This window comes from Colossoma macropomum, unplaced genomic scaffold (genome assembly GCF_904425465.1).
Source record: "Colossoma macropomum unplaced genomic scaffold, Colossoma_macropomum, whole genome shotgun sequence".
Lineage (NCBI taxonomy): Eukaryota > Metazoa > Chordata > Actinopteri > Characiformes > Serrasalmidae > Colossoma > Colossoma macropomum.
In genome coordinates, this window is record NW_023494796.1 from 25,592,245 (window position 1) to 25,614,833 (window position 22,589).

Genomic DNA, 22,589 nt, shown 5'->3' on the forward strand with positions numbered 1-22,589 from the left:
TTTTCAAAAAACAAAACAATTTCCCAGTTTCAACATTTGATATGTTGTCTTTGTACTATTTTCAATAAAATATAGGGTTTAAATGATTTGCACATCATTGCATTTTGTTTTTATTTACATTTTGCACAGCATCCCAAGTTTTTTGGAAATGCGGTTGTAGAATCAGCGCTTCACATTTTCTTGTTAAGATTAAATATAATGAATGTTGTGCTCTTTATTTTTGCCACACGTCCTTCTCTGAGTCTTAGGTTCTTGGAAACACGCTTATTGTGTGGTGCCAACACTTGGAATCAAAATCCATCGATTCTCTTTGTTTAGAATACGAATCAGAGTCGACTCCATTATTTCTGGCAATCGAACAGCCCTAGTGTGGTTAAGGGTAAATTCGTCCCCTAACTAGACAAAGTTTAAGGCAAGCATGTGATGATTTAGACACACAGTTAGCATCATGCTAGCCACATTAGCCTCACAGCTCCAGTGCAAAACTAAAGAAGCACATTTCAGACACTATGTTTTGGCTCATTCGGCTACATTTGCGGTAAGGAGGGGAAAACAGTGTACATTTGATTTTTGGCTTTAACAAAAGGCCTGGACAGCACAAAAGGCCAAACGCTCCAACATAACCACATTTTTATGGCTCCTAATTTCTGCTATTGTTTTGCTAGCCCAGAGAAAGACTGGGAAAGAAAGACGTCCCCATGTGACCCTTGCCTTTTGTCCTCCATTCTGTCATCCTCTCCTTCATCAGCTCTCACGCTGTCCTTTATTCTCTTCTCTAATCTCATGCCTTCCTCTTTTCTTCCATTCTCTGACCATTTTCTCTCTCTCTTTCCCTTTTTCTCTCTCTCCATAACCTTTCAACATTTTCTCCGTGTGATTACCCCCCCTCCTCGTGTGTGTGTGTGTGTGCACAGAGGTTGCCAGACAGTCTGTGTGTGTGTGTGTGTTTCTCCCCAGAGAGACAAAGCCCTCCTTCTTCCAGGGGAAAGCCCCCACCCTGCCGGAATTCTGCCCCCACCCACGACCCAGAGAGTGAGAGAGAGAGAGAGAGAGAGAGTGAGAGAGAGAGAGAGACAGAGTGAGAGAGTAGAAACAATGTACAAGAGAGAGAAGTAAGGCAAAAGACACAGACTCTCAGCATCTTACAGTTCTGCAATGACCGACTGTTTTTGGGTTTTTTTTTCCTCTGCAGTCTCATGATTTCTTCTCATGAGCTTGCATCATCTGTATGGCTATCACGATATTTGCGGTCATTTGCACAACACACTTCAAATCTTAATATTTTTCTTTCTTTTCTGAGGCTAGCTTGAAAGTTATTGTGGTCAGCAAGGGACTGGAGGGGCACAACCCTGCTACCCCTTCTGAAAAGGACTACGCTAAGCAGGCCTGTGCACCAGGGGCATAGCTACAAGGGGACTTGGAGGGGCCTAGATCGTTCCACATGAAATTAGGATAGATTAGGTGTAGTTTTTTTGGTTGTGTAATGGAGTTAACATTAGCATGGTGGTACACTGACTGCTATTTCCAACCTGCCTACTTTAGATTAGCTACAACAACACAGTCCAGCTCAGCAGCAGAACATTTTAAACTGAAAACTCAACATTATGTATCACCTGTAAACTGCATTTGTGGGTGCAACATGGATGGATCAGTTAGTTTTCAACATCCCTTTCAAAATGTATTTGTCTGAACAGACAACCCAATGTACTGGAGTATATATTAAAAGTATCTCTAGTAACTCACGTTATGTATTTCATATTCAAAGCCCATTTAATTCATTTAACTGTGCCTTGAATGAGGCCCAAAACAAAGAAAGCGCCATTCTCCCATACAGCCAACGTTAAACGCTAGAGAGCAGAAAGATAGGTCATGTATTAACCCAAACTGTGACCAATTAACCCCAGTGGACAGGCGAGTCAGTCAAGAGCTGATGTTTAACTAGCATTAGTGATTGCACCAAAATTAGAAACTGGGTATTTACACAGCTTTTCTCTTACTTGTCAGCTACATTAGTCTCATACCTCCATTTCAAAACAGAACGTGTTGGCTGTATAAATTTGATTTTGTGCCCTTTTAGTTGGTGTGTATACACGTATACATATATATATATATATATATAGATATGTATATATATATATATATATATATACACACACACACACACACACACACACACACACAACACTTTATACTGTACACAAGTCTTCTGACCCGTTTCAGTGTGTCATCTGTAGGATATACTACATATCTTTCAATAATAGAACCCCTAATCAAAAGGCTACAGACTGACTTCCCCTCTCAAATCAACCACACCACTATTCGCTTCTGATTGAGCTCCTGACCTGAAAAACCACTTCAGAATGTCAAAGATTTGCCAGAAGGGAAAAACTGGGGTTAAAATAGAGCTAAAAATCATAGAGTGTGCCCAGCTTTTCACAAGTCATCATTAATGTGAACAGTACAGTGCTGAGGTGCTGCTAGTGAAAGCAGAAAAACATGCTCTGAGGTTGAATCCTCTTGTTTGGTGTAGTGCATCACAAAAGTGCGTTTCCACCAGCCACCAATTGAACCAGGGATCATTCGGGAAGCGATCCAACAACTGCAACTTTTTGCCGGACCATGGTTCAGTTGTTTAGTGCATACTCAAGTATGGGTGGGGTGTTCACACCTGTCAAAATGGACCAAGTTTGATAGATCTGCACCAAACAAGGCAGCAGTAAAACCGCCCTTAGAAATAATTCTAGCTCATATCAAAATAATCAGTTTAATCAAACCAAGGGGGAATTTGAGATTTCATCATACATTGAGTCGTTTCCTAAAGAACCGTAATCAAACTGAATCATTGCGAGGTCAGAGATTTCCATGCCAGAAATAAAGCCTGAACAGAACATCAGCAATATCGAAATAACTGCAATTACTAGTATTTATACACATAACACACATTATGAATACAGTGGTGAATCAACACGACATGACTAAACACCCGCCTGCATTACTGCGCCTAAAATAACTGACTTTTGATAGATAACAAATACTTTCATCAAAATGGAACTGCATCTCTGGAACTGTGGTTGGTCAGGAGACTCACAGCACACAAAAGCACTGTGATTGGATAGAGCAGGCATGTCAAACTGGGGACTTTCCAGTTAAGAATATTACCGTTTACCCTCATCTAACACTCTGAATTCAGGTCATGAAGGCCTTGCTAATTAGCTGATGAGCTGAATCAGGTGTGTTCAATGAGGCAGCGAGCCGTGTTTTGGCCTGTGAGGACTGGAGCCCGACACATTTGGGACAGAGGGTTCATTTATACACTGCAGCTTTCTGCAACATAAGTTTTGCAATATCACAAAACCATAGTTACAAACAATTAACAAACAATGCTCAATGCCATTCTGAACAAGGGGCTGGGTTGTGCCGAACAGCCAAAGAGAACCAGAGACAGAATTAAAAAAAAAAAAGAGAAAGAAGAAGAAAAAAAAAACACACACACACACAACAGAGAAAAATGTGCTCGGGGCCTGGAAAAGTTTCATTCTTTCGTTCGGCTCCCTCTCGACTTCCTGTGCTGGATGACCCTTCAGAGTCTCTGTTTTCCTTCTCTACTCGTCCTGTTTTCTCTTCCCGCTCTCGCTGTCTGTCTCTCAAAAATATAGTATGAACAAAATTGCTGTCAATCTCTTTCTCTTTCAGTTCCTCACATCGCTCTCTCTCTTTCGTAATTTCTCTTTCATCAAAAATGTTCACCCAAACAACTCACTTTTGGATATTTAACCCCTAAAACTACTTGATCAGGGATTCACCTTAAGCTTATAAAATGATCTAATAACTACTATGATGTGTTCAGTATCTACTATGAATTATTCCATAGCTGCTAAGAATTACTCAGTATGTACTACAAATTATTCTGTAACGAGTATGATTTGTCTGGTCTATCAATAATTTAGTAACTACTATTAATTATTCAGTAATTACTATGAAGTAATCAATAACAACAATGAAGTGTTCAGTCTCTAATATGAATTATTCCATTACTGCTATGAATTATATGGTAACTACTAAGAAGTATTCAGTAACTAGTACGAATTATTTGGCAACTACTATGAATAATTCCATATGTATTATGTATGTTAAGATTGAATTAGTAACTGGTGTATATTTTTCCAGTAATTACTACTAATTATTCAACTATGAATTATACAGTATCTACTACAAAACTAAAAGGCAAGTTTTTTAGGTATGAGAGTAGAGAAATGACGTGTGGACCCCCACACAGAGTTGAAGGGGCTACAGTTCAGTCCAGTCAGCGCAGGCAAATGCAGGAGAGAAAACCTCAAAACAAGCAACTCAAACAAACTGTAACTCTACATTTCTTGTATCACTTTCCTTTTTTATTTAAAACCAACTGTCCACCCAATGTTAGTCTAACAGTGCTCACCCAATGTCTCCTTCCCCAAAACACTGTAGGACAGCTGAACATACTTGTAGAAGTACACTTACTGCCCAACTCTGTTTACAACCAAACAAACACCCACGATTGGCTAACATCACTCTGCATCCACAGGGAAAATGGACGAAGCCATGCTTTCTTACCCGGACCAGTTATGCGGTTCTGGCTATGGATGGCTGTGGCATCTTTGGGAATCGAACACAGGTCTAGGCCCAAAGGGAACAACTTTCTAAGCCAATTGCACAATCGTCAACTTCGGTAGTGTTTCTCCAGCGTTCATGTAATTTATAGCTATACAGCAGCTACAGATTATTTCTATAGTTGATTTCTGTTGTTCGATTACGTTCGACAATCTATTTCGCATTCTTCAGTTCCTCTATGGTTTCTGCCACCATCATTACAATTCTGTCACTGCTACAGAATTTCTTCTTTTATGGTGCTTCAAAACAACAGCTATATCGCCCCCTACACTTTCTGTATTGTCCCGTAATATGAGAATGACCATGTGCATTATGTGAACACTTCAGGCCATTACGAAGTGCTTTTTTTAGGTAAATTTCATTTTGACAATCAAAATGTGTGTAATTTTTTCATTAGATTTGTCGGCTGAGGAACAGAATCAGCTACTGCCCATATAACCGTGTTAAAGTTACCGTGTGAGTATACTTGATGTTTTTAATGAAACATCTTGCCAATACTTGAAGCCTGCATCACTAGGAGGCCATTATAGGGGTACGATAGTCAGTGTCACTTCATGGTATTTATCATAGCAGCATAACACTGTTGGCACATAAAATGTTCTAACTGCAACAGTTCATGACAGCCATAAGGTTTCAGAAACAAGTAAGTCATGGACAACACATTGTTCCAGCTCACATGGGAGAACAAGACAACCATAAAAAGCTTATAACATGTCAACACAATCATATGTTATTCTCAGCTGTAAAGTGCAGGTTTCAACCCCCTAAATTTGAATCAGCAAACATCAAATTTGTTGACAAAGCTTTGGATCACATCCCCAGTTCTGTAGCACCTGCTCTGCATTACAACTGGGGTTGGCCATCTGAGGCCTTGTGGTTTCCAGAAAAATGCAGCTGCCCACATTGTCAGCCAGCACTTCAGAGAAATACCATTTAAATCCCTGGTTAATTTGTTTTCTTGGCACAGGCTATGTCAAAATACTGTCAACATGGTTTGCCAAACAAAGTATCCATGGGCCAAATTAGACCCACTGGGCAGTGGAAGCCTGAGAGCCAATGAAGCTGCTCTAAATAAAAGGAATACTCCAACTTAATCTCTATCTGCTGTGTGTTTATCGTAGCATTGATTACCATAACTCATTTACATGTGTTTCCCTGTACTTAGACAAGAACAGAAAACCCACTGACTCAAAATGCACTTATTGTAAAAGTCAATGGGCAGTTGGTTGAAAAAACGTGGAGTATTTCTTAAGAGGTCATGGAGTTCAGTCTCAATCACAGAGGTCTTGAGAAAGGCACTTTTAAGTTGGTCTGACGAGAAGGAGACTCTCCATGTAGTTGGTAAACCTAAAAGCTTCCACTACATAATAATCTAGGTGGAATGTAACATAATATATCTGGACACTGCAGACGCTGACTGCCCTCTTTTCTGCACACTGAACATCCACGGGTGTTCAAACCAAAAACTAAACAGGTATCAACTAGAGATGTGAACAGGTACTACAGTACTTAACTAAGGACAAAAGACCTCATGTAGAAGACAACACGTTTTCATCAGCATCCAACGTTGTACCAGTTAGCGTTAGCTTATTAGCTTATCTTACTGATCCAGTGTAGCTGTTCTGAATAATCAATGCTTTACACTGTTTAATATCCAGTGCTATCACCTAAAAAGTAAGCCTTCAGCTCTTTGCTAATTTTGGTCCAAGTCTCCATTTCCCCTTTTTTTACTGCTGCTTTTCTTTCCCTGTGGTTTAATTGGATATTCGTTTGATAACTCTTACTGAACGTACGTTCCTAGTACCAACTGAAAGCTGCCCAAAGCTTGCTTAAATCTAGGCCCAATGCACAGCTGTTTTCTGTTTCACCAGATCCAATTCAATACAAAAGGCTAGTTAAGGAATAGTTTGGACCAACTAATTTAATTTTGCCCTGTATCACAAATATAGTTGATCAACCAAGACACGTTTGGTGTCTGAAGTTTGCTCCTTTAGTTTTGCAGTGGAGCTACGAGGCTAATGTGGCTAGGATGTAATGGACGTTTATGTATTTCCAGTAGTGCTATGCTAACTGCATGCTTAAATCTATGCTGAGTTGTTAAGTGATCACTTATAGACTTGCTTATGAGCTTTCAATGTATTTTTATCTATAAACATGAATGAAGGTACAGACTAAACGCAGGCTTCTACTGCTGCAGGTTTCAGCTACACACCACTTTATCTGTATTGATAGATAATAGTATGTCAGAAATCACATAAGCAAGTATATATAAGAAATTCTATACAGTGTGAGGCAAGTGTGAAGATTTAGGATCGATGCCAATTGGTAGCCATTACGTTAGCTACATTAGCCTGGTAGCTCCGGCGCAAAACCAAAGAAGCAAACTTTAGACACATATTTCCAGGCTGGACGACTACATCTGGGGTAAGAGGGAAATCTGTGCAAATTTTTTGCCAAACTATTCCTTTGATGAACTGCATCATGTGTTATATAAAACCGTCCCTCCTGGAATGCGTCTGACTAACTCTTCATTAAATGACAGTGGCCTGTATGAGGGGAATCCCATGCCAGCCTGGTACCTGCCCCACTTCAGCCCACATTTCCACATCCCATCTCCGGATACAGACAGCTTAGCCTTTCCAAAATAAAGAGACAATACAGCCCGGGCCCACGGCAGCTGCCTTTCCTTATCAGTCTTGGCCAAGAGACTGAGAGAGAGGGAAAAAAAGCTGACTAGTGCCCTCCATTTCCTGCCCTCCTTCGACAGGACGGCTTACAGCGGGGTGTCAGATTCTAGCCTCGGATCAGTGTTTTCCCTGCTGCAGCTCCATCTTACCTCGTTCAACTCAATAGTACAGTTATCAGGTGTGTTAGAGCAGGGAAGCAGCCCATTAAAGGAATACTGTGGCATTCTCAACCCACATCTATTACCAATAATCATGTCAACATGTTTCCCTATACTTTCCTTATACAAAGCAACTTTGAGATTCCAAACTCATTTACACTGGAAGCCAACGAGCAAGTGCTAAAGACGATGTAACTGGCAGGTGCTAAAGCTTCTAGTGTGGTTTGAGTGAACAGATTTTCTGTTTCTGTTTTAGCTACACGGAAGTGTGTTGAAATTATTGTCCACTGTAATCCAAGGTACAGCACAGACGCAACAGATTGAGGCTGTGGTCAAAACACACTTCTACATGCTGCATGCATGCTGATTGTAAGCAATATACAATATGTGACCAACACCAATTTCTCCAAGAGTGGATTCCGCAATTAGCTCAATAACTTAAGCCAAAAGTGAGGAATGTCCAATAGAAACATTGACATATTCATATTGGACAGGCTTGATGTTCGGTTTAGGATATAAGGCAAACTGCTCCATAAAGCAGGATTTATAAATTTAACCAGATAACTTGAGCCCCAAGTCAAGAAAAGAAGCAGGACACTGCTATTGGACCATACTGCATCATCAGTTTGGCTTAAGTTATCCAGACAACAGATATTCTGTCATGTAAAAAAGGATTTATCTATTAAAACAAACAGTTTAAGTCCAAAGTGTCAAATGGCCAATAGGAGTGTTTCTTCCACTCTCTTCTCCTATTGGACAGGCTGGACTTCTGGCTTAAGTCATCTGGCTGAACTAAGACATTTCGCTCATTGAAATACCGACAGATCTGAATAAAAAAGCAAATGAAACTCTGATATGTCTGATATGAAGTTCTCTCGATTTTCCAAGTAGGATTTCGGCCTACCCAAATACTCCCCGATACACGATTTAGTGAAATAAAGGTGGACTACACAGGTCTTTAAACATTAAGCCCTGTAAATGTACATGGAAAAAAAAACAGAACGATATCATCAAGACTGGCCATTCAAGGTAGGGTATGAATTAAACAAAGCGAAGGCATTGTTTTTTCCAACTGCATAAAATGGTCAGACATCGTGTCTACAAACCTGTGTAAACAATCTAGTCCCCAAAATGTCCTTCAGATAATGAGGGTAATTAGGAGAATGTAAAAATGCTGAAATGTGTAGGTGGCTTTCAGTGGAAAATTCCTCGTACTGTACACACCGCTCACGATACGACCGCAGCTGATTAAGTACTTCTTCCCATTTTTAGTTCACTGTAGTGGAAGTAAAGCGGCTTTATCTCTGAGCACCTGCCCATAGATACCGTTAGATCAAACCCTTCTGACTCCTCTGCACATCAACCCATTTCATCTGAGCAGAATTCGTGTCTAAATTACCCTCATGGAATCAACAAGTGGGCTGAGAGAGAGAGAGGGGGGTGAGGGGGGGAGAAACAGGGAGCATGAAAGATTGAGAAAAGAAAAAAGAGAGAAAGAGTATAAAAGAAAAAGTGATGAGAAAGAAAAGATAGAGAAGATAGAGAAGAGAGACTGACGGAAGAAGTTTGAGAGAAAAAACAAGAGAAAGAGAAGGAGAGCATCAACAAAGGGAGATACAAAGAGAGAGCATGAAAGAGAAAGAAAAAGACAGGAGAAAGAGACAATGGCAAGATGAAAACGAGAGAGAAAGGAGAAAAAGAAAGAGAATGAATGGCGGAGCTTTTGTTTTTCTGCTAACTAAAAGCCTCAAATGTGTGCAACACACAATCACAATGCATTAGAAACAGAGAAGAACCAGGGATACTGTATCGGATGCCGTGAGCGATGAGGGCGAGGAAAAAAGAAGGAGAGAGAGAGGGAGAAACAGTGCTGCTCCTGGGTTGAACTGAGTCTCTTCTGAAGAGAGGCCACTGACACTCAGTGCTTAGCTTGGCTCTTTCCCACGATTCCCCAGTACATGCTGCAGTGGAGAGAGTGCGTGTGGGCCTGGGTGAATATTTGTTTGACTGGGTGAGGCAGCTGCTCTGTGTGCATCAGTATACGAGTATACTCATTTCATTCAGTTTATACGTGCAGACGGGTAGCTTGTGTGCCACTGGCTGAGTGTGTGTGTGTGTGTGGAGCTAAAAAAGCTTCCTTTCTGTATTTGCTTGCTGTGGAATTCCAGTTATGGCCCTTGGCTTCACTCCAGGCCTTTCCCATCACTACACTTACTGCAAGCCCTGCCTTCTCAGCATCCCCTGATAGTCCATCTATTCACAAACACTACCTATATCCGCCAGATTTTCACCCACAACAACCTCTCCTGAACACCCAAGCAGAGGACACAATACGTAACACGTAACTAACTAAACAATTCCCCCGCCAGCACTGTAATAACAAGTTCTCCCCATTTCTTTTCTGGCAGATAGGAGGGTCTTAGACACTCCTAACAACTAGATTAGCATTTATGATACACACACACACACTCATCTAGACCGCTTATCCTTCTGGGTTGCGGTGGGGTGCGGTGGTGGGGGGGTTTATGATACACTAAAGGGGAATTCTGCCAATCTTTTAAAATGTGTGCTTAATTAAATTAGTATGATGTAAACAAAGTCATCCAGAGTGGTTTGGTGTGAAATACTCTAATAATGTTCTAGAGCATCTTCCTGAGTCAGAACTGTTCACAGTGGTGGTGATAGGAACCAGACGTCTTCAACAGTGGTGACACACATTTAAGGTATCCTCGATAAAAGGATGAGCTGATGACAGTTACGGATAGTCAGAAGAGTTAGGACTGTAATCCTTTTTCACAGCGGCCATAAAAAAAAAATCAATCAAAAGTCAATTTCAGCCTGTCTTGGAGGGCCTTCAGTTCAGCCTTGTATTCTTATATTTTTCATTAAATCCTGAAGAGAACATCTCAGAACAAGAGAAAACTGTGTGTCCTCAATAATGTAGCACTGGTTAAGATTTGTTTATTTGCCCAGAGATTCACTAATATTACATTAAAAACAATTAACATTAATACAACAGGTAGTCATTTTATATCTGCCAAAGTGTTCCACCCTTTTATAATCTCTGCTCAAGGAAGCTCAGTATCAATTGTAGTTATCATCCAATGTCTGGTCTGGCTAATCAATCAATTCTTCCTTAAAATAAATAAGGTGTGCTGGTGACGACACTGAACTCCAAATCCATGTGATGGCTGGAGGCACCGAAAAAGTCACAGACAAAACTTTGTTCTTCTAACTAGCTCACAAGACATCAAGAACTTTTTTGAAAACAAGTATTTCTTGTTAGTTTTTATTGCATTAATGCCCGTTTGTGTTTATTTGAATGTTATCTAGTGATTTTGCTGGTACAAACACACAGCTGAGATAACAGTTTGGACAGTTTACTTAGGTGCCCAAGACTTCTGCACAATACTGTACACGTGCGCTCAGACAGTGCTGATGCTTTGCTTTAGTCAGTCAGTGGCGTCTTTAGTCAGGTAGCGAAATCCTGCTCTGTTAGCATTTTTAGAACCAATATAATTAGTCTCATCACTTTAGGAGGTGTGGTGCCACCACTGGCTGTAACCAATCCTTGTTTCTCTAAGAAGGAAACCTTACAGAAGAATAAAAAATATATATTACAAGTAATTCTCAACTATTTTTATTGGTCCACCAGTTATCAGCAGGTATGCACATGAACACTGAAGGACAGCTGACTTTTTCAAACGTTGTAAATAAATGGAAACAGAGGGGGAAAAACAGTTTTACTATGACAGCGGCATGATGATCATGGATCACTGCTGATACTGAATATTATGGAGAAATACGTAGTGATTGGATTATACATGGCAGCCTGTGACACTTAAGACCTAAGCCCATATTAATCAAACCTCTCAGAGTAAAAATGCTGACTTTGGCACAGTTTAGGCCTTTTACATAGCACTGAATAGGACTATATGGATGGATACGCCCTGATCTTAGATCAGTGTTGTTACTCTGGCACTCTTGATAAAATATGGGCCATTGTGACGCTTTAGTCAGCTTTGCTCCAAATACCTCACTCCCTCCCTAGCTTTCCACACTTCACTTGACCCCTAGCGCACTTCACACTCAGCGGTGAAACACGGCGACCTGCGTGACGCCCTGCCCTCTCTCTCTAACCCCTTTGGGAACAGGGCGAGACTTTTGAGAGTCGTTTGAGGGCTGTGGAGGAAGGGAAAAGCTGAGTTAAAAGACCGAGAGAAAAAAAAAAGAAAACAAGAAAGAAAAACACAGGATACTGAACTCTGGCACGACAGAACTCAAGAGACAAGTAAGGACAGGCCCCGGACAAAGGAGTTTGGAAAGAATTAAAAAACAAGAGAGTGAGCAGGAGGGAGGGAGGGGGGGAGAGAGAGAGAGAGAGAGAGAGAGAGAGAGAGAGGAGAGAGGAGAGAAGAGAGAGAGAGATAATATCACAGAGTACAGTGAGTGGACTGTCTTCTGGCGTACAGAAAAAGCCTGTATTAAAAAAGGTTTGCTTTTACGCAACTGAGGTGTTTTCCAGTCTAGCGCGCGGAGCCTGGGACATGCGTGGGAATACAACGAAGAATGAAGGGAGGCTGGGCTAAAGGTGTAACAAGGAAAGGCAGATGAATAATGGATGAAAGGATGGAGAAAGAGACGAGAAAACAAACAGTCATGCTGACAGGAGGAAAGAGAGGGCCGGATGTGTCGCCTGAGCTAAATGAAAGCCAGGGGGCAGAGCGTTAAAGCAACAACTACGGAGGAGAAAAAATCAGTATCAGAGAAAACTTTTTCAAGGGAGCGTGCACTCACGACACCGAGAGAGAGAGAGAGAGAGAGAGAGAGAGAGAGAGAGAGAGAGAGAGAGAGACACACACAGGTGCTAGAAAATGAGAGAGAGAGAGAGAGAGAGAGAGAGACACACACAGGTGCTAGAAAAAGAGAAAGAGAGGAAGAAATCTCAAAGCAAAAGAAACGTCTCCACTCAAAGACCATTCATGTAAGGAAGTGTGTATGTGGTTACAGTTTCCGTGGGTGTTCAACATACCGCGATTAATTTTTTGCCCGATGTCAAACCTGAGCACAGAGCCCACACTGCAAGTCGTTCTGTGCTTGCCAAGATGAAAAGATTCTTACATGTAGAAATATGACATTATTCTTGATTTAAAAGTTATTTACAAGTTTCTATCATCGTTTTTTTTCTGAAATTACTCATGAATTTGTCTTTTAAGTCTCAGGAAATCTTAAAATTGATTCATTTACTGGTATAACAAGCTACATTGGCTAGAGTTGAGTAGCATTCTTCTTCACTAAAAATACTTTAAAATTCAGTGACACAAACTCAACACGGTTGGTCGACTTACGAAAATACCTCGATTTGCATACCTTGCATCGATGCTAGAGAGTTAGATGGCTGGGCCCAGTCAAAGCATGTGGATTCTTCGAACAATTGAAACAAATGCAACGTGGAGCGCTTTGTCAAGACAGCAGCACGGCTGCACCAGTTTACTCTTGTCGCCACCTGAGCATGATTTACTAGGAATATGAACCGGTGGAATGTGTTTCTGTTAGCAGTGGTCACTTAAAATTGGTTTTCTGAATGTTTCTTCATCGCCCCCATGGTCAAAGAAATTGCACCACTGCTGATATGGTAACACAATGTTACATCATACTTTGTTGTTAGACTGTTGTCTGTAAATCATGACAGTTATTTTCTTGCCCCACACTGATGCAGCATATTACTCCAATGATGAAATATATCTATCTTAAGCCATAAGCCTTTTCAGCAAAACACTGGTTCTCTAGTTCAGGGAAAGGGTTTTTATGACATCCAGTGATTAAATGAATCTGTCACAGCAATCCTTCTGAACTTGAGGTCCAGTATTTTTCTAATCAGGCATCGAACAACTAGGATCTATAAATATTATTATTATTTATAACACAGCAGAGATGTGAAAATTATATACACTGACATCATTATTCTAAATGTTCTGTGTCTCTTTTTTAAGACGAGGCAACGCACTGAAAAAAAATGTCTATTCCCTCTGATGCTCGAACAGTATAACCTTATTTTGTTCCTCAACAGTCCAGTGTCATCTCTCTCTCTCACTCTCTGTCTCTCTGTCATTAAATATTGACTGAAATTTCACTTGCAGTCCTGGTTGTGATTTCAGTACAATCAGTTTCCTGTTTTAAGATGTGTGCTCTGAGATTAAGAACCAGTTTTAAATTAAATATTGGGTTAGGCCTACTGATTTTACGATGAGCCAACTTGGCTACGTTCACATTACCAGGCTGAAGTGGCACAAATCTGATTTTTTGCCCTAATGTGACTCAGATCTGATGTTTTCAGCACTGTGTGGACATGCAAGTCTGATCTTTTCAAATTCGACCTGAGTCACTTTAATATGTGGTTCTAGATTGGATACGTATGCGGTTTGTGGCCATGCGACCTTAATGTGACGCTCAGATCAGAATTCATGTGCTTCTTTTCCACTGCGCATGCGCCATCATTCAGCGTTACCATGGCAGCAGCGCCGAACAGAAGTTAAAGCCTGTAAACGGTGGAAAAGCAACACATCTCATCCTTTTCGTCTTGCTCTAATAATGAAGCTGAGAGCTGATCAGAGTTAATTATCTTCTCAGCGAAGCTCGTTCTGCTCGTTAGTTTGCTGATGATTCGCGTGGCGCACGTGATGCATTCACATGACGTTAATGAGTAGGATGTGCGCATGTGGTTCATTTCAGGACGCCAGTTTGTTAACATTAATGACAGATTTGAATCACTTACCTAAACGAGTGTGAACCATCATGTCAGAGAGATCAGATTTGAGCAAAAAATCGGATTTGAGCAACGAGGCTTGCAATGTAAACGTAGGCCTTGTTTGAAGTAACAGCATAATCCTTACACCACTGGTAGTAAATCATTTCCACTTAAATTAGTGATTTGTTTTCTTGTTCCTTGGCCTTCATTGGTTCAGTGTGTCAAAATTAAGAATGTTAAAACATGTAATTATTAGTTATTTGCTAATTTTCGATGTGCTTATTTCTGTGCTGTACCAAGTCTGATCTCAAGTAATTTGATCTAAAAACCGGCACTTTCTACTTATTTCAAACCTTACAGCACTTATCAGAGCCTATTTATTTCCAGTCTGAAATCAACTTATTTTAAGTGATGTCATGTCAACTAAAGTTATCTTGCTGCATGGACAGATAATTTCACTACTATTAAGTCATTTCCTCCTCAAAGTCAGTGTTTATTCTTTATTTCAGCTACTGTTTTTTTCAGCGCAGAGGAACTGATGCTTGCTAATGCATACATACATAGGGAAGCACATTATATTGGTATTAAAAAAATGCTAATCCAAGTAGATTTCATTCCAGTTTCTACATTTTACAAACGTAAAAACGTTCAAATGTGCATCATTAGATATGTACATGAAAACATCAGCATCAGCCCACAATTCCAATATTGGTGGATCCCTAAAAATTATGCGATCACACATACTTACTAATCCACAGTGGCTCAGTACACATTACAAGCATATCACTGTTGTCGAAAACCTCGAATCTCCAAAATGGTAACTTTACAGGAGAAGGAAAAAACCTACTTTACTTTTAATGCAAGTCAGTGGAACCAGAGTTTTTTCCCAGTCATTTTGGGCCGTTTCTTTTGGTTCAGTCTTCATGAAATTTGCCCACAATGTAAAGGGCAACAGGTATTTTCAAATTATGTAAAAAACTGAAAAACTACAAAAATGGAGATATGAGGTTTTCCTCCGACAACAGCGATGTGCAGTTCAGCGATAAGGTACATTAACAAACACATGCTTTTTAGCTCACACCAGAGTATCTTATTCCCCGCCATGTTGGTCAGACTATAAACAAAACAATTCTCTCTGACTGCTTCTAGGCTGCATCTCAAGGGATTTGGAGTAGGAGGCTGCCGCTGAGTCCGCATCGATCCAGTCTGCGCCAAATACTGCAGTACGGCCGCATATAGGACGCTCACGAGTGCACCTTTGAATGGCAAAGTGAGAAATGGGGCACAATACAGCTTTGCTGTGCTGGTAGGCACGAGAAAGGTTCAACAAATGGGACAGCACTTAAAACTTCACTTCACACAATAACCACATTTGAAAACACCAGCTTACTGGAGTAAAGACAGACATTGTTTCTGAGGTGTATGGGATATTTTGGCCAAGTAAAGTCACATGGCCTTGCGCACGGCTCCCCAGAGAACAGAATATATTCCCGCACAGGTAACCCTGAAATCTGAGATGAAAGGAATCATTTCCTGAAGAATGTAATTAAATTAAAGTTCCCTTTTTTCACTGCTTAGGTTAGTGCTAACCAGTACATTGTGTATGGGTGAACAGACGTCTATTAGGGTCACAAAATTGATTTTTAGTTTCACTTTAGCGGTTTTTGGTGGTGCACAGGTGTATGCAAATGTTCTGTTGATTAATGTTTAAAACACTGTGTAAGGGAGGAAAGATCCAAACGAGTCCAGTGAAAACAAGCCATGCAGGTTAAGACATCATATTAGCACAGAGCAGCAGCATTTAGGAAACACGGCTGTGTTAACTTTCATCAATAAAGGATAGTTTCAATATCATCTACTACCATCATATATTTGGAACTGCCCAGCAATTCAATACCTGATCAATTCAGGACCTACCCTGAGTGCGCTGGACATGTGACATACGACGCTGTAATTGGGATTTAAAATGCATTTCTAACACAAACTATGATTATTTTGACCTTTGCCTGTCTTATCAGCGATTGCATTCCATTTCACAACCTTCCCGGAAAAGACTGCATGCAAACGCGCATTCGATTGGATATTTAGGCCAAGAAAAGTCATGTGACCTTGTGTGTGGCTGTCCAGAGCTAAGAGTGTATTCCCACACAATTAACTCTGAGTTTTTTATGACAGAGCTCAAACACACCACAGCAGGGAAGAGAGACAGAGCTGATAGCGCACTCACGTCAGACCTTGCCCAACAGCCTACTCAATGAATGGCTTCCTATTTTCTCACTTGAGTGTGAATAATCATACTACTACAACATACGTGTTTGTGTTGGCAACCAAAATGTCATAATTAGATGGTGTTTTTTGTTGGAGGGGAAGACGTGTAGAGTGTAGGACAGTACACATGATGTGGGGGGGGGGTTTAGGGACAGTTCAAACAGTCCCAAACTAATCATCAGAGACCTACAGACAGCACAATATAACATCACAACACTTGTGATGTGAAATACAACATTTAGTCAGCAATGGGCAAAACGCACCAGCAAAACAGTAGTGCTGCAATTGTACACGGAGTAATACAACTGTTTCTGTTGTTTACAGGCTCTATATAATTGATCTAATTTTGTCTATATTATGATATATGCAGTTACTCACAATACCAGTGATATAATCAAAAAAAAGACAGTACTGTTCATTTTTAAGGTGAAATTCCAAAGTTATTCAGAACAGTGTGATTTGAAATGCATTTTTGTGAAGCTATTTAGAATTACTAACAGTAGTTGTGATGGGAACCAGACGTCTGAAGCATTTAATGCTAAAAACAACCCCTCACACAAAGTGATCACAGGAAATGGCTAAGAATATGACGATTTTGGCAGAGGGGTATACAAATAGTCCCCAAAGAAAACATTTTTTTTTTCCAGATTCATCACTATTTACCATCATCAACATTACACAAAAACCCAGAAGACAGGTGTAGATTCACTGGTTGTTTTGGATTGTAAATAAAATGATTATATTTGTGTTATAGACATCAAAACCCCTGTACAGCACCGCTATAAACAAATCTGAGTCACAAAGTTTCTCTATAATGAACCATTTCACATCAAACCACCTCATGTGTTTGTGACATGATTAAGACTGACCTGCATTGTTTTGACCAAGATTTGGATCACATGACCCCCTGGATTCATCAAAACAACCACAGAGGCACTCATTAGGGACCTTTAGTGATTGGTTAGAAGGCTAATTTGCATACCGCAGCTGTCTGTAACAAACAGTACACTTTTAAAAATAAAGGTGCCAAAAGGAAGCTATTTCAGAAGCACTTCTGGGTCCCTAAAAACCTTTCAATGGGTGGTTCTTTAAAGAACCATTCTTACAAATGAAAACTTGAAGAACTTCACATAATGTAAAGGTTCCACTGACTTAGACATACAGATCTAGGAAAAACCTGCAGTAGATACAGAACTTTAACATTACTTGGGGGTTCTTCAAACTCGCATATCTAATTTACAAAAACGCTTCTAGAAAGAAGCGAAAGTGGTTCTTCAGTGGTGGTCACCAAATCTGTTCCAGGAGATCGACCTTCCACCAACTGACTTTAACTCCAAGCCCCACTTGATTCATCTCATTATTGCAATGAGAAGTTCTTGGAGGATGGTGACCAATGTTCTCTGGCAGCGGTCACCAGCTCTCTTCCTGGAGACCTACTTTCCTGAAGAGTTTGGTTCCAACCTGCATCTGTAACATGCTTTCTCAACTTCTGACAAACTGATTGGAGCTAGACTCTCCAAGAAGGTAGATCTCTAAGACCAGGCTTGTTGACCGCTGTTCTACGTCATCGCTCCCAAGAGCTGTTTCAGCACCTTCATTTTTAAGAGTGCATCGCAAAAGGCCAGTATCACAATAGCAATTAGCCAATGACATCGTGCAGCTCTGTTCATGACAGCCCAGCAATGTGCCTCACTTACTGTTGTTCGATTTGAGGTCACGGTGGATGACCGGCACTATGGCCTCGCTGTGCAGGTACAGCATTCCACGGGCGATCTGCACGGCCCAGTTGACGAGGACATGCGGAGGGATGCGTCTGCCGGCCAGCGCGCGGCTCAGCGGCCCTCCGGAGGCGTACTCCATGATCAGGCACAGGTTGGGCTCCTGCAGGCACACCCCTTTGAGGGCGATGATGTTGGGGTGTGTCAGCATGGCGAAGAGCCGCGCTTCATTGCGCACGTTTTGTGCCGTCACGCTGATATCCTCGTCCGGATCCTGACGGGCCGCCTTGACGGCCACCAGCTCCCCTTTCCAGGCGCCCCGGTACACTTTCCCAAATCCGCCGACCCCTATGACCTCCTCCAGTTTCAACTCCCGGAAATCCACCACCTCGGGCTCAAACTGCAGCTCGTGCGCTACGCCACTTACGTTAGGGGCCAGGTTGCTGTAGCCACCAGGCTTGAGCGAGACATAATTGGAGGGGAAGATGCCCACCTTGTTGTTCACCTTGCCAGCCCACCAGCCCTCATCTCCGGACACCTCAGAGTCCAAAGAGAGGACCTCCACTACGTCCCCTTTGCGTAACGTCAGCTCATCCTTTCCAGAAGCTTCGTAATCAAACAGAGCGGTCCATACCGGGTTGCTGAAGCTTCCCTTCTGAGATTCCTCCAGACTCTTCCAGTGAGCCAGAGGGCCGCGGGTGAATATGCTCTTCAGCGGCTCCATGGAGGGCTCTTTTTGCGCGAGGGGGCTCAAAACGTGATTCGGTTGGCCGAATCCACTGGGATGTAACAGGTGTGATCTTTCCAGCGCCTCTCTCCCTTTCCAAGCCCTCTATGAGGCTCATTAGGGCCTTCTGCACCCTGCTCCAAGGCCAAGCAGCGCACTACCACGCAGCCATGGTCAGCCAGAGCACTCCTCAGTAACACCCCAACACCTGTGGACATGGAGATCACAGACCTATGGCTCCATTAAAGCAACCACTTTTCGAAATCCAGTCTCCAGGCCAGAGGAACTCAAGAGATCTTGCGTACGTGCCAACTTGGAAAAGGCCACCCAGACTCCATGCAGCTCCCTCAGGACTTACTTCTGAGCTGTAAAAATCACTGAAGGAAAATGAGCGCGCCTCGCATGCAAAATGTCTCGACTCGGCATCAGAAATGATGTTAATGAACAAACCAAGGAACTGCTGACCATCCGAACGTCAAAAACGTAGGACGGATGGTGCACAAGGCGCAAGACCAAAGCAAAGGAGACCAGAACGTATCCAAAAGCAAAAGCAAAGATGGATGAGTTTCTGAGTGAATGGAGGAGGAGGGGGGACAAAAAAAGTCCAGTTAGTTGTCCATTTTGAGTAGTCAGTATTTTTAGCCGTCCAGTGCTGTGGTCAGTCCGAGCAGGAAGCGCAGAGGCGCGCAGAAGAATGGCAGGAAAGGAGCGCTCAGAGTGCGCCAGCTCAGAGAGAGAGAGAGAGAGAGAGAGAGGGAGGGAGACAGAGAGAGAGAGAGAGAGAGAGAGACGACTTTTTATTACTTTCTATATAAAAAGCGTCTCACTAAAACATCGAACCGAGCCGAATGATTTTATTTCTGCCATTCTCCCCTCGCAGACACTCCGCGCGCGCTCTCTCGCGCTGTTAGCCACGGCGACAAAAAAAAAAAAACACTTCGCCGCCACAAAGTTTGAACAGGAAGAACTTTGTCCGCTCTGTTTATGAAGACCAGAAACGAGCTCTGGCGGCCAGCGTCTCTTTACCTCGCCTGGCCTTCGCGGATTTCACTCCGAAACATCCGACCTCGTCCTCCTTTTCAGCCGAAAGCAGCCAATTATCCAGCCGTGCCGAGTCCTCCGCGCCGCAGCCAGTCCTCTTCCCGTTGCCCGTGTAGTCGAACCACTCTACGTTGCTGCGAGTAGGCAGACTGGAGGGTGGGGCTTCGCGTCTTTCCTCTGGCCGCTGTCCAATATGCGCACTTGCGTCCTAACTAGCAGGCACTACAAGTGCGTAGAACGCTCAAACCAGCGCGTACGATTCTGGACGCGCACCTGCTGAGAGAATTCAAAGGGCAATTCAACCGACTTTTCAAAAATTTTTGCAAAGTTTTGTCTTTGCGATGTAAACAAGGTCATTCAGAGTGGTTTGATATGAAACGGTGCGTTGTAGAGAAACGTACAGACTCAGGGTTCTTTACAGCGCTGGTGATAGGAACCAGAATGTCTGCAACACAAATACAGCCATTTTATTTACTATCCAAAACCACCAATGAGCCACACATGTCCTCTGAGTTCTACATGTAATGTATAACAGCGGAAAATCAGGGGACTATTTAGTCTCACAACGCCCTCCAACACGAATGGATTCAAATAAAAGGACCAACCAGACGTTTTAGGCCAAAACTTTATCACAAGACTATCATAAAACATTGTGTCAGGCATCAGGCAGTGTTTTTCCATAACCATTCTGTGTAATAACTTTCTGTGAGGGAGCTTTTAGACATCTGGGGGTGTTACCGAAGCTTATCTGTTTAGTCACCATGACAGTTTGAGTTAGGACTGAATTTAGGACAGAAGCTATAACAGAACAGCAGTTCTTCAGTTAATAATCTTATCCTAACTCCAAATGAGAAAACGGTGTTACAGAAACATCCTAACTAGACTTTACAGTGTGTTCCAGTGATGGTGGTGAATCATGAGGAGTCAGAGCTGAACACGTCTGTTTGTTAGGAGGAATAACGTAAGCACGCTCGGCTAAAGCGTTTGGGAAATGAAACTAAAACTCTTTTCTCTAGAACAGAGCATTACCCACCAATTGACTCTGAATGACTTTGTTTACATCTTAACCATTTAATTATGTGGAACTTTTGAAACATTGGTGGATTTCCCCTTTTAATGATCCATCTTTTTTCGCCATAGTTGCTACATCCGTCAAACTATAAGCTCAGTCTTGCTGGCAGCGTCCGAAACTCTTGTGCTAACAGACATTTCTTTTTTACAAGAAGTCCCGTGCGGACATAAACAGGTGAATGCAAAAGTTTGGGCACCCCTGGTCAAATGACATGTTTTGCTGATTTTCTAAGTGAAAATAAGTGAACGCATTCCCTACATAGAACACTCTTCTGCACATTTTAATGCACAATTACTGTTCAATTCCACTGATTTTAACATATTGGGGAAAATAAAACAAAAAAAAAAAGTGGACTGTGCAAAAGTTATGGCGCATATGGGCCTATTTATGCCTTTTTCCCCTTTACATTACATTTACATTAATATTCATCTTTACACACCATATTTTTAATCACATGTAAACACTGTAGAGTCCTGTTTAATCTGACTGATTTATTAAGCCAACATTAGAAGCCAAGCTGGGAAAAGCTAACTAGTTAGCCAGCTGATCTTAACATGGTTCTGTTCCGTTATTAATCTGTAGACATGATATTAAGATCAGTTTTTGCCAATACAGTAACCCAGATAAAGTTGAGCTCACCTTAAAGCAGGTTTAATTCGGTCTATAATAGCTCTGTCACTGAGCAGTGAGTTAGGATTAGTTTAACCCAAAACTTTCTCAGCTACAGGACTTAAATAGAACAGCTCCACCCTTCAGTGTATGTCATTCCTCAGAAACACCTTTCCACATTTACTACTCTAATAATTCAGACTAATTTACTGCCACTTCTATTCTCAACTCGCTTGTTGAAAATTTTCCTTCATTTGGCGAATATTTAGACATGACTGTGATTGGCTGAGGAGTGTGTCAATCATCATTTTGTGGTCAATTCATATCTAATAGAACGCAATAGCTAAGGGTTCTAGGCACAAACACTGTTAAAGTCCCACAGTGTACACTTCACTACCCAGTTCATACCGTATATATACATATATACACACACACACACACACACATACATATATATATATATATATATATATATATATATATGTATATATATATATATATGAAATTGTAGTCTGTTTTGAGGTCATTGCTTTTGTAACATCATAAAAACCAACACATCTGCATATATCCACCTATTTAGTCTACAGCAGTTTAGCCCCACCCATTCACACTGAAGTTATAAGGAGTGTTTCAGCCCAGACTGCTTTTAAAATGAGGCACAGTGGACAGCCAATCAGAACAAAGCATTTACAGATGTAAATCTTACAGGTACAATAACAAAAACAGCCTGTTTAATTCTTAGGAATAGGAAGGTTGGAAAATTGGAAAATAGTCATGTAAAAATGATACACAAACATCATCAGTGGACTGCAGGGGAAAAAAAGAAAAGAAAAATGTAGGAAATGGTATGGTAATAGTAATAATAATAATATGAAGAAGAAGAAGACTTTTGCACACTAGAAAATAATTGT

The 22,589-nt window shown here is 41.5% G+C and overlaps 1 protein-coding gene across 1 annotated transcript in view; it reads right to left on the reverse strand.

The window, feature by feature from the left end:
- Window positions 1-20,132, reverse strand: part of LOC118816669 (mitogen-activated protein kinase kinase kinase 11) — a 53,592-nt gene extending 33,460 nt beyond the window's left edge. The window contains exon 1 of the mRNA XM_036583186.1: window positions 18,209-20,132. Coding sequence (XP_036439079.1) covers window positions 18,209-18,953 — 745 coding nt within the window. The 5' untranslated portion in view covers window positions 18,954-20,132. The remainder of the gene's footprint in view (window positions 1-18,208) is intronic.
- Window positions 20,133-22,589: the final 2,457 nt, after the last annotated feature.